We start from the raw sequence: 13148 nt of genomic DNA, 5'->3' as shown, positions 1-13148 counted from the left end.
TGACTGGGGTCACGTGTGGAGGTTCTGTCCCACTTGCGGGGGACACCAGACAGGTACCATTTTAAACCCTACCCCCTTCTTTCCTTGTCCAAAGCTAGTCATCCCTTCCTGCTACAGGAAGAGATTGCTGAGAGATGGAATTTAAGCCTGGCTTTCACTTCAGTCAGTATTTCTTAAATTTAAAGGAACTTACAGAAATAAACTCCTGCCTTTTTTTGGTTGTACCCATTAGACTTTCTAGTAGTATTCTCTTGGAAGATATTGCACCCCCAGCCATTACTGCTTTCTTCTTCTTGTGAATGACCAGATAAGGAGGACAGGAAGATGCTCCTGAAAGCTGTATTTTGTTCCTGGCCAACCCCTGGGAAGTAGGGTTGGGCAGCCAAAGACATTCTTGTGCCTAAAACCTAAGACCCTCAGGTGGTTGTTTGTTTGGCTGGGGCGGGGTGGGGGAGTGTCACACCTTCCAAACTCGAAGAATAAAATGCACGAGAAAGCAGATATAAGAGTTCTTTGGATTAATAAAAGTCGCTTTGTTGCTTCTCTGAATTAGAAAACTGGAAACCCGAGAGGGCATTATTGGGTTCAGAAACATTAGCAAGGTGGAGGTTGCTGAGAGTCTGCTATGGAACTATTTAGGAGACCATCTCTACCAGGGAATTTTCCTTAAAAGTTCAACTGATAACTGGTTTAGGTCAATTCCTGTGGATTCCCTTTCAAAAAACCTCATCAAGCAGATGGTTACGCTTGGTCCCAAATAGGATATAGAATTGGGCCTCTGCCAGGGGTCATCTCTTCCTTAGTCAAAGCTGCAAACCTCTTAGCCAAGCCGTCCCTTGGGAGTAACATTGACCTCCCAGGGCAGTGGATGGGATGCGGGTTGAATTACCAGGACAGTGGAAATGGCAGCCATCATGGCGGGCAGAGGTGCCTAGTGCAGTTAGCTCAGCGCAAGCCTGTGCTGCCCGAGACCTCGAGAGGCGCTGGGTGGATGTGACAAGGCCTCTGCACTCCAGGGCCTCTCGCTATCATGAGGGGAGTCAGGCCAATTTTGTACCCTTTGGGGAGCAGGGCCCAGACAAGGTGGCGTATGACCGAGGTTCCAGCAAACGGATCCTAGACCATGGTCTGACCTCGCCCATGATCCAGCCTCCACTCCCACTGCTTTCTTTTCTCTCCTGGAAACTAGGCCAGAGGTAAAAGGTATGGGGCCTGGAAGGTGAAGTGCCTGCAGTACCCCACCCCCTCAGAGGCCTACCCAAATTTTAAAATAAAAGAGAGCCCAGGTTTAATTTAATTGATAATTACTTGTTTGAGGCAGAAACCCATAGCCAGGCCTGAAGACTTGCCTCCTGCCCTCGTGATGGCCGTGGAAAGCTCCCTGCCCACCCATTCAGCCTTTTCTCCCCCATCCCTGCAGCTCTCCAGTGAGTGCTGCCCGTGGGGTCTGGAGCTGCTGCTGGGAGCCAGGGAGGACCTACAGAGCAATATGAAAAGTAGCTATTCTTGGCTCCTCGCCAATTCCCAGGCCAATAAGCCAGGTCGTGGGAGGCACAGTAAGAAACACAGTCCCCAACCCGGTCATTTGGCTCCTTTATGCTTGACTGAAGCACATGCCAGTTACTGCAGGGACATGAAAACTCTGGGGAGTGTGTGCTGGGAGCAGTTGAGGCCCTTACTAATGAGATCTCAGTGACCCCTCCTCTAAAATCTCAACAGGTTCTCTCTCCTCCATCCTCCTAGCCACTGTCCCATTTCAGACCTTCATTCTTTCACACCCTGCCTTTGGTCCTCACTTCCCAGCTGTTTGCCTTCCCCCAGCCCAGTCACCCTTCCATATGATATGGATCCATCTTTCTGAAGCACAACTTGAACATGGGACACCGCTTGCACGTTCTAGATTGACTTCCCATCATCGAGTAATGGGAAGCCTCCAGCCCTCTTGGCACCACGGTCTGGCTGCATCCAGCCATCCAGCCTCCATTCCTGTTGTTTCCATCTCACCTCCTTAGCTTTAGCAGAATTGAATGTAGGCTACAGATGGGCGTGGCACAGGCTGCCCTTGTGTTCCCACATCTGGGTCTTTTCTTCCGCTCTGCCTGGAAGACTCTCCCCCATCACCTGCACATACAGCCCAGCCCTACTCATCCTTCAAGTTCCTGATCACGTTTCACTTCCTCCTCAAAACTCTCTTGCTTCCCTTCCTCAGGGAGCCCCCTGGCCCTGCCTTGTCATGGTTACGCTCACTCCCATCTCATCCTCCCAGTCCAGCCTTAGACCCCCCGCAAGAACAAGCTCAAGGTCTGACGTACTTTTGTCTTCTCCTAAAGCGTCTAGTGCAGCACCTTTCTTAGAGCAGGCATGCAAATGATTGTCAGCCCTGGATATATGACTTCAGGATGTTTCCTTTGATGCTATTCAATCTCGAGGACACCCACCTTAATGGGGAAAAGTGGATTTAGGGGTGGCTGTAACGTAAGTCAGCAGATAAGCAAACCCAGTGGGTCCTCATGACAGCGGGAAGGTCTATATGGGGGGAGGAGGGGGAGGCACTTACACCCTGAGCGGGGCCCTTGATGTTATTTATTTTGTTTGATCCTCACAACAACTTGATGGTGGGGAATAGTTCTTTTTTTTTTTTTTGCAGTACGCGGGCCTCTCACTGTTGTGGCCTCTCCCATTGCGGAGCACAGGCTCCGGACGCGCAGGCTCAGCGGCCATGGCTCACGGGCCTAGCCTCTCTGTGGCATGTGGGATCTTCCCGGACCGGGGCACGAACCCGTGTCCCCTGCATCGGCAGGCGGACTCAACCACTGCACCACCAGGGAAGCCCAGAATAGTTCTTTTTATTCCTGCTTTTTATGGAACTTATGTGCAGCTCAGAGAGGATAAGTCCTTTGTCACTCCTAAGCTGGCAGTCTCTACCTTGATCAGGTTTTCCAGGCCAAAGCAAAAAGTTCTTGTGGAGTTTTGTCTGGAGCACATTAAATGTTGGCATTTCCTGCCTAGCATGTAGTTCTATCTGTCACTCACTCAGCTGGCAGAACACCTGGCTGTCCCACAGCTGGCCTGAGGCCACATCAGGGCTCATTTGGTCTGAGGAGGGCTGGCTGTTTCTGCCAGGTGCTTTCTGGGTCTTGAGTTCTGGCCTACCAGGCTGCGGAACCTGCTAAGAATAGGGTGAGGCTGGGCTTCTCACCTGTTGCCTCATCTGCCTCAAGGCTCATTGCACCTGCATGCCCTGGCCTGTGCAGTTGCCCAGGCTGTTCTTCCCTAAGGCTTCTCACCCAGCTCACTGGAGCTGTCCCTGCCATGAAAGCACAGAGTACCAGGTACATTCCCTACCACGCACCTGAGAGTACAAAATCCATTGCCCATAGCGACAACAAATTGTCCTGTATACCTCTTCATTACTGGGTGTCCTCTGATTTGCTCCTCAGTGGCTGCTACCCCAGGAGCTGGCAACTGTGTTGCCTCAGCTTGGGGGGGTCCAAAGTACCTCCAGAGAAACTTGCTCTTCAGCCTTAGTCCTGGGGCCTTTGCTCAGCTTCATTGTCTAAAGATGATTAGACCTGGGCCTTGAAGAGCAGAGGAGTGTACAGAAGGTGATGTCTGTCCCCTTGTGGGAGGGAAAGACCTGTATGGATGGATCTCCCCTTGGAAAGATGTAAAAGTATGTGTAATATTTAATAAGAGGGCATGGTCAGGCATCCTGACTCTAGTCTGATCCTATCAACTGAGACGAAGGGCTCCCCGCCTTCCATTCATTCAACAAATATTTATTGAAAGCTCTACCAGGCAGGGTTTCTGGTTGCAGACAACTGAAACTCGCTCTGCTTAACTTAAGCAGAAAGAGAATATATTGGAATTAAATCTGAAATCTTACAGAATCAACAGGAAGGCTGGAGAACTGAGCTCCAAAACAGGAAGCCATGGGGAGTGGGGCAACAAATCCATTTGTTGTCCATGTACTAACTTCCCAGTGGCCGATGGCTTTGCTGTACCCTCAAGAGCTGCAGCCCCAGGTGGGGGACCAAGGCACCTAGGAAAGGATGTCTCTTCTTTTGGCTTCCTTAGTGGGAGGGCATGCCCTGCCTCCTCCCAAGGTCCATGCAGCCAGGAATGCCCCAGATAGGAAGGGATTGTGGATGCTGACTAGCCCCAAAATGACAACTGTCTACTGCACAAGCATTGGGGATTAAGCATTGTATGCACTCAGGCTCTGAGACACACAGATAGATAGGGCACACTACTCGCATGGCAGAGCTCAAGGTATTCAAGGGGTTACTCTGTACAGTGGGTGGGTTAAGCTGTGGTCACTGAGGGAGCCCCTAGGAGGGGCATCTCACCACCAAAGGTTGACTGCCAGTGAATGGGCTCTAGTGCCATTCACTGAGGCATGGACGACAGAAAAGGTAACAGGCTTGAAGTGAAAGGTGATGACATCATTTTTCTGTCTAAATTCCATGTAGCTTTGACCTGGGGAGCTGAAGGAAGAAGGTGAAAGAGCCAGGCTGCGTCAAGTGCTGTCACAGAAATGGGAGCCAGGTTCCAGGCTTTGGGACCAGCCAGGGGCCTGTGAAACACAGGGCAGTGTTCCATGTTGAGTGGAAGATGGCTAGAAACAAAATTTGAGTCCCTACCCCCAAAAATGTGTTTCAGTGCCCTGATGCGTGTGTGGCCTTCACTCATTAGGTCCCTGAGAGTGCCTTGAAATGAAGGAGGTGCTGTGCTCTGTACAACAGGGATCTGGCCCCAGGGCTGCAGTCCAGGGCTGAGCTCTTCCCTGGCCACTGAGCTCCAGCCTAGCATGAGGCCTCCTCTCTCCTGGAGCAGGGGGCAGCAGGAAGTCACCAGCCGGCCCTGCACATAGGCCCTGAGCCTGCCTGGGCCTTGTTCTTTCCTCCCTCTTGGAGGGAAACACCCCAGGCCGGCAGCAGTGGTATCATCACGTTTATCCCCTTCGTCTCTCATTAGGTGACACTGCTGAGTGTGGAGATGACTGCGTTGAAGGAGGAGAGAGACCGACTCAGAATGACATCTGAGGACAAGGAACCAAAGGAGCAGCTTCAGAAGGCCATCAGGGACCGGGATGAGGCCATCGCAAAGTGAGTGGGCACCACTTGTTTAACTGAAAGTAACATGAGTATGTGCTCAATTTTAAAAGTTAAATCATACAGAAGAATACAAAACTGAAAGTGAGAGTTTCCCTGCTACCCGCCCTCACTCCTAATCCCATTCTTCTTCACAGACACTACTGGTAAAAGTCAGGTATGCATTTTTTGCAGCTTTTTTCCCTATGCATATACAGGTGTACAATATAGTTTTTGCAGATTTCTTTAAAAACATCAGTGAGATGTTGCTCCACATGTCTTGTGTTTTTGTTTCCACTTATATCTTAGAGAGCTTTCCAATATCATTATATACCTCAACTTTTTAATTTTTAGGTTTTTTGGTTGTTTTTGTTTGTTTTGTTTATCATTATAGACATCTTCAAGCATACACAGAAGTGAAAAACGTAAGATGAATTCCGACCTATGTACCTCTGAGTTTCAACACTAACCAGCATATGGCCAGTGTTGTTTCATCTATGGCCACCCACTTCTTCCACCTCCCCTCTGGACCACGTTAAGGCAGATCACAAGACAATTGTGTCATCTCACCCATAAACACTTTCACATAAATCTCTATCAGAAAAAGATCCTTTTTGTAAAATACACACCAGAATTATCACACGTAAAAAAGCTTAAAACAATTTCTTAATATCATCTAGTATCCAGTGTTCAAATTTCCCCAGTTGTCCCATAAATGTATTTTTAAAAAAATATTTATTTGGCTGTACCGGGTCTTAGTTGTGGCACTAGTGATCTTCATTGCCATGTGCAGGATCTTCAGTTGTGCCATGTGGGATCTTTAGTTGTGGCATGTGGGATCTTTAGTTGCAGCATGTGGAATCTAGTTCCCTGACCAGGGATCGAATCCAGGCCCCCTGCATTGGGAACGTGGAGTCTTAGCCACTGGACCACCAGGGAAGTCCCATAAATGTCTTTTTATAATTGATAAGTATCAGACTCCAAAGTCCACATACTCTGTTTACTTGTTATGTCCCAAAAGTCTGTAACACTTCCCCTTCCGTCTTTTTTTTTTCCAATTTGCATTTATTGAAGAAACTGGATCTTTTATCTCATAGTTTTTCTGCATTCTAAGTTCGATTGCATCCCCAGAGTGTCATTTAACATTTTTCTCTGTCCTTTATAGTTGTAGTAAACTGGGTCATTTTTTTTTTTTAACATTGTAATTTCACTGTTTCTTTTTGTTTTTAATTATTTATTTTTGGCTGTGGTGGGTCTTCGTTGCTGCACGTGGGCTTTCTCTAGTTGCGGTGAGCGGGGGCTGCTCTTTGTTGCAGTGCACGGGCTTCTCATTGCAGTGGCTTCTCTTATTGCAGAGCACGGGCTCTAGGCACGTGGGCTTCAGTAGTTGTGGCACGCAGGCTCAGTAGTTGTGGCTCTCGAGCTCTAGAGCGCAGACTCAGTAGTTGTAGCGCACGGGCTTAGTTGCTCCACGGCATGTGGGATCTTCCCAGACCAGGGCTCGAACCCATGTCCCCTGCATTGGCAGGCAGATTCTTAACCACTGCGCCACCAGGGAAGTCCCTGGGTCATTTTTAAATAATGTTTTGGGCTTTCTCCGGCAGAGAAGAAATGCATAAATGCATTCTTTTACATTCAAAATATGTGGCGGTACATAGGCAAAAAACATTTACATATTCCCCATTCCCCTGAAAATTATTTATCACACACTCAATCTGCCGTATACACCGAGTGTCAGGAGGTAAAAGGTACTAAAAATGCGCCTGCTTTGGGGGCTTTGCAACACATTAATAACAACATTTGTGCATCACTTTACTACTTACAAAACACTTCATCCTTTCATCATCCCAGCCACAGCAAGAAGTAAAATTTTTAATCCCAGTTTTACAGATGAGGAAGTTTCCCGGGATCACAGCCAGTGCTGATCACTGGCCTCCACCTCAGGTCTCTGACTCCTGTTCCACATCCTTTCCCCTTACCTCAAGGCTGCTTGTCAGGAAGCTAAAATGAATTTATTTAAAACAATTTGTAAATAGATACTATTTGCCTTTTTAAAAAGTAATATGACACATTTTAATTTCTGACTTTAAAATTCACACCTTCCCACTTTTCACTTCCATATACAATTGTCCCCTCCCCTCCCTTCTGTTCTCTTTAATCATTTCCATCATCTCCGTTTCATAGTTTTACCTTTGGGTCCCCTTGTCTATCTGGTCAGAATCTCGTATCAGGTTGTCTTTCAATTTCCAGTTCATTTTGGAATTATCCTTAGTGAGGCTCACAAACCTGTGTTATCTTTGCCATTCCTGGTGGATTTAGTTACTGAATACTTGAATAGCAGTGTGATACTTTGGAGTGAGACTGTACTTTTATGAATAACAAAGGATGAGATTGTGCCAAACAATTAGGGAATAAAATGGTAAAATTAGGGTACTAATTGTCAAAGCCCAACGGGAATAAGAAGCAGAATAAGTTAGAAGTAGAGTCTAGTTGGTCACCTTCTCTCAGCTAGACAGGTGGAGGAGAGCTGACCATCAAGCTCTGACCATACTCTGTCATCAGCATGGGAGGTGGGAGATACAGCCAGAGAAAGTTCCAGGATGCAGGAGAGCAGAGAAAACAGTTGTCCAGTCCCCTCCCTTAAAATAAGTGCACCTAGGTCTGACACTTGGGTGACAGAGGAAATCACCAAGTCTACCTTGAAATGCATGTCCTTTCCTGCTGCCAAAGAAGGCCCAGTTAACCTCCTGGGGTCTGACTGAACAGATTTGCACACTCTTCTCCCTGAGTAGGGAGAATTCTGGAGTGAAGCCCCTGTCCTTCCTGGACCCTGTAAAACAGGGCTGGCCCTTAGGGAGGTAGATCACTCCAGGATAGTTCTTTTTCTGTCCCTTAGAAATGAAATTCTGGGTATACAAAAATTCAGACAAGAGACCTAAGGAATCATTCAATGTGGGGGAATCACATATATGTATAGGACCATTAAGAATATTACAAGATTCTTTCATATACCTCATCTCTGATCCTGGCTGTGCTTTAGCATCATCTGGGGAAGTCTCCCCCTGCCAGAGCCCTCTCCAGAACAATTCAGTCTGAATCTCTGAGTTTGGGGCAACTTCTTAAAAGCGTCCCCTTACGCCCACCCCATTATTCTAATGTGCAGACAGGGGTGAGAACCCCCCAAGAAAAATAACTTCCCTCTCTTCACTGGACAGCAACAACCTTAAGGTGTTCCTTATCCTATATAATAGGTGAGTTTCAGCTAAGTTAAGTAACAATTTTATCTCCTTGCAGATGAAAGGTCCTCAGTGAAAAAAATCCAGGGCTAGCAGTCTGCCTTACAAAAACAAAAAGGAGTCAGTTGCTAGTGGTTTCATTTAAATAAGGAATTCTTCTAGCCCTTTGAAATATTCCTTTTTAAAACTGATTTAGGGACTTCCTTGGTGGTCCAGTGGGTAAGACTCCGTGCTCCCAATGCAGGGGGCCCGGGTTGGATCCCGGGTCGTGGGAACTAGATCCTGCATGCATGCTGCAACTAAGAGCCTGCATGACGTAACTGGGACCCGGTGAAATAAAAATGTTTTTTAAAAAAACATTAATGTATTGATCAGGGAGTTCTGCAGCATTGCTTTCCTTGTCTGGGGTTTCCCATGAACGAGAAGCACCAAGATTCCCTGGTGAGCAAACGTTCCGGAGGGTGCAGTCCAAGGCTGTGACACCTAGGTCTGCAAGGTGGGCCCAGCTCGGGGGGCTTTCAGGAAGGAAGGGGACCCCTCGGTGCGTGGCGGGCCGCAGCTGCTGCTGGACCTCTGCCCCTCCGCCAGCAGCATTACTCAGCACATTCTGGGGTCTTCAGGCTGTTCGTGGCGACACCTGCCGGGAGACGCCTGTAAGCTCAAGAGGCTGCCCTGCCGCGGGGCGCTAGGGGTTTGCGTTGACGTTCCAGGACCGTGGGGTTGGCCAGCCGGGCGTCCATGACAACCCGCGCCTTGCAAGGATTTCCGCAGTTTGCGGCCAGCCAATGGCAGCGGGCGTGACGGGAGCAGCGTGCGGCATTTGAGATGCCGGAGCTGATTGGACAGGCTCGGCTCCTGTCCCTGCAGCTGCAGTGCGGGTGGGCGGTCCTGGTGTGAGAGGTCTGGAGCGGCTTCTCTAGGAAGAGTGGGCGGGGAGCCGTTCTGGGGACCTTGGAGTGTCGGGGGAAGTGACCGATTGCTCGGTGGACTTGAGGCCAGAGACGAAGTGCTGGTCGCGCGGTGGCCCGAGCAGGTTAACCCAACTGCTCTGGCTTCCGGCCGCGCTTAGCTTTGATGTGAGCTGGGCAGCTTCTGCGGTGGGTCCTCTCAAGGCCATGCACATTGGTCGCTGGTCCTGTGCGACGAGGAGTTTTGTTAGTTTTGCCCTTTTGAATGTGAAAGGTAACGGTTGATGGGCTTCCCTGGTGGCACAGTGGTTAAGAATCCGCCTGCCAATGCAGGGGCCACGGGTTCGAGCGCTGGTCTGGGAAGATCCCACATTGCGGAGCAACTAAGACCATGCGCCACAACTACTGAGCCTGCGCTCTAGAGCCCATGAGCCGCAACTACTGAGCCCGTTCACCTAGAGCCGATGCTCTGCAACAAGAGAAGCCACTGCAATGCGAAGCTCGCGCTCCACAACGAAGAGGAGCCCCACTCGCCGCAACTAGAGAAAGCCCACACACAGCAACAAAGACCCAACACAGCCAAATAAATTTATTTAAAAAAAAAAAAAGGTAACGGTTGATGAAGATAAGGGCTAAATAATGCTCATTTTGGCAGCTGGGCAACCAGTGCCACCTAGCAGAAGCTGCCCAGCTAGTCTCTTGCATTTTTTATTCCCATTCCCTGGCTCCCCAAAAATTGTCCTTTGCGTTGAACAACCATGATTTAGGAATGTTGGGAAAGGTGAACAAAATAATATGTAAAACATGAAAATGTGAAAATACAAAATGCAAAAGTGTGGGAGCAATTACCCATCAGTGATCCTCATCCAGAGATAACCAAGTAGACATTTTTGTGTATGACCTTCAAATACAGGCAAGTTTTCTTTTACAAAGCGTGTATCATATGTGACCTTGTTTCTTGTTTTTTTTCTCCGCTCAGCATGCATCAGGAGTATTGCCCCACTGTCAGTAAATATTCAGTGTCGTGGTTGTTACTGGTGACTGTATTCCATCATATAATTTACCCTAACGGTTGGCTACAACGATTAGCTAAGCTGTGATGATCACCACTGTGTGGCACACACCCTTAAAGGGGGGATTGCTAGTGAAAAGGAGAGCACTAGGAGGTTAAGTCCAACTTCCAAGGGGACTGGCCTTTTGGGGGAAAAATTAGCAGTTCCTTAGTGCTGTGAGGCCTTTGATCTCTGGGTTCCAGTCCTGATTTAAGTGTCATTCTTTTTTAATCACTTCTTGTTTGAGATGGGATGACAGATTATTCCTTCACCTACAGGTTGGTTATGAAAACTGAGAAAATGTATATGAAAGCATATTGCAAAACTTTCCAACCCTCCACAAGTAACATCATAGTTACTGTTACAGTTACTGTTTGTTGTGAGTTTGGGGTCAGAGGCTGTTTCCTCATCCTGAGGACTCCAGGTGCCCCAGGCAAAGAACCTGATGCCTCTGGCACAAGGTGTCCGCGCTCACCCTGGCTTGTCTGTTTTCAGGAAGAACGCTGTGGAGCTGGAACTCGCCAAGTGCAAGATGGACATGATGTCTCTGAACAGCCAGCTACTGGATGCCATTCAGCAGAAACTGAACCTCTCGCAGCAGCTTGAGGCTTGGCAGGTAAGGGAGAGTCTCTGAACCCAGGCTGAGTGTAAGAATGAGAGCTTGTTACTGGAGGGTCCCATGCGTGTGGGGTGAGCAGTAATCCCAGTCTTCACCTGATGAAATTCAGGGCTCGCGGTCCCCCAGTCCCTGGGGAAGAATGCCTAAAGGAAGATGCTCTCGAGAGCAAGGAACCCCAGGCTGTGCCGACCTCTAGGCTTGGAACAGGGGCCTCCTTCAGCTAGTTGTCCTGGCTTTGTTTAAATTAGCTAGAAAGAAACGGCCGTTAACATGGAGGGCCCAGGAAGCCCTATATGACTGACTGAAAATTCACAACTGGATGTTTGTAGTTCAGCCATCCTTGGGCTGCCAGCAGCTGATGCTCTTCCCTTTCTCAAAGGCCAGCTTCCTTTTTTCCAAAGAGCACTGTCCTGGCACAGGTCTGGGGAAAATGAGTCAGTGTGTCCGTCTCTAGGGCCACAGTTGTCAGAGTCCACTCAGCCAACGTGGCTGCCCACTGGGCCAGGGCCATACTTGCTTTTTGTTAATGAGGTTAGGGTAGTACAACTTCAGAATGTGGGTGTAACCATTCTTGTTTCTCCCCAAGAAATCCTAACCAGATAGATGAAAAGTCCCCTTGGGCTTTCCCAGGCAAGCCCCACATGGAGGGCAGGTTAGAAGTGACTGTCCCTCCAGGGCCCTGCCGGGCTGGCCGCAGGAGCACTGGCTTTCCCCCTAGAGAGCTGCTCCCTGGCTCCCTGCCTCCTGCCCCAAAGCCAGCTGCTGTTTCCTGGCTCACCGCCCCTGTTCTTCTCTCTTTTCTCTCGGCTACAGTTTGCTTCCTCAGGGCTTTTTACTATCTGGCTCCTTTGGTTTCTGATCTAGTGGCCTTTCTCAGTTCCCGTATCAACAGCTTTAGTTGTACACCCCTCCTGCCTTTGAGGTGAGATTGAGCCCTCATCCCCCCACCCTCTTCCCTGCCACCATCGCAGTCCCGCCCCTGCCGCCTCCCTTGTGGTCCACCGTGTTGTGTGTCGGTGCCGGCGTCATCTCCGTACAGCGTGCCATGCCATCGATCGAGCCCTGGCCTCCCTCCTCCTTCCACTGTCACATCCGGTGAGCGCGGCAGCAGGTGGCCCAGTACTGACAGGCTGACCCGTCTGGCCCTGGTTTCTTGGTTCCACCTCCTCATAAATGGGTTGTTTTATAGAAGTAACGGCCGGCATGGAATTATGAGCAGCTCATGCATGTGTGTGTACGAAGTTTTGAACTGATATATTTCACGGAATTATCTTGATAAATCTTAAAGTATAAAAAAAATGCAGTTTGCAATGTACCAGAGAACACTTAACAACATAGATTTTTATGGAGCACTTCCCAAGTACAGGGCACTGTGCTGAGGATTTGACACGACACGGGGACCTTCAAAGTAGGGACTATATCTCATTTTTGTGAGGAGGAGGAGGAGAGGTGTAGGTAGGAAGTTGAATATGAAGAGGGGAGGAAGGCAGGAGAGCAGGATGTGAGCAAGGGGTCCACACCCGCCGCCACCTGGTGACCTGGTCAGGAAGGTCCCTTTGTTTCACACTGAAACTTGCAAAGACATTTGAGTGACTGGTGAGAGCTTAGGTGAGTGTGTAGGAGTGGTGGACAAGCTGGTCAAGCTGGGAGTGGGGCCCAGCCAGCCCACTTCCTGTGCTCACCAAGTGAGCAGCTGCTCTGGGCCGCTGAGGTCATCTTCCCCGACCTCAGGAAACGCCCAGCCCGAAAGCAGGCCTCACAGTCCTGTGCACGAACAGACACGAGCAGCTGATTCACTCCAGCATTCGGCCCAAGGCTCGGTCTTTTCACCAGGACATCCCAGAGCCCATCGGGTTTAGGGTGAAGGAATCAGGCAGATGCTTGTGTTTCCGGCTGATGTTACTAGACAGGTCTGCTTTTGATTCTAAACCAATAATTTTCATAATGTGTTAGTGGTGGAACGCCTTTATCAAATGGAATCTTGCACAGACTCAGAATCTAGCAAGTAGAATGGAGAGTGGAGCTGCTCCGTCCGTTAGCCACTCCGTGGCGTAAAAGCTGATGTTCCGTAAGGCGAAGTCAGGGAGAAGGGGGAGTTTTCTATGCAACTTTAACACACCGGAGGGGAAAGGTGCTACCCCATTGAAGAAGCCAAGGAAGTGGGCGTAAGTTGGAGCAAGACAAGCCCCGAAGATGGTGATGGCCCCTGGCCTCTGCCAGTGGGGGCCGAGCGCGTGGTT

The 13148-nt window shown here is 49.2% G+C and overlaps 1 protein-coding gene across 2 annotated transcripts in view; it reads left to right on the top strand.

Annotated features, from left to right (window-relative positions):
* The window catches only part of BICDL1 (BICD family like cargo adaptor 1), a gene marked incomplete at its 3' end in the record, with an annotated part of 95578 nt that overhangs the window by 81642 nt on the left and 788 nt on the right, over nucleotides 1–13148 (top strand). For both annotated transcript variants that reach the window (XM_082852820.1, XM_082852819.1), the window contains 2 exons: nucleotides 4978–5108; nucleotides 10785–10905. In XM_082852820.1, coding sequence (XP_082708946.1) covers nucleotides 4978–5108; nucleotides 10785–10905 — 252 coding nt within the window. The remainder of the gene's footprint in view (nucleotides 1–4977; nucleotides 5109–10784; nucleotides 10906–13148) is intronic.

This window comes from Leucopleurus acutus (assembly GCF_964270905.1).
Source record: "Leucopleurus acutus genome assembly, chromosome: 13".
In the NCBI taxonomy this organism is placed as follows: domain Eukaryota; kingdom Metazoa; phylum Chordata; class Mammalia; order Artiodactyla; family Delphinidae; genus Leucopleurus; species Leucopleurus acutus.
This window is presented reverse-complemented; position numbering and strand designations above follow the sequence as displayed.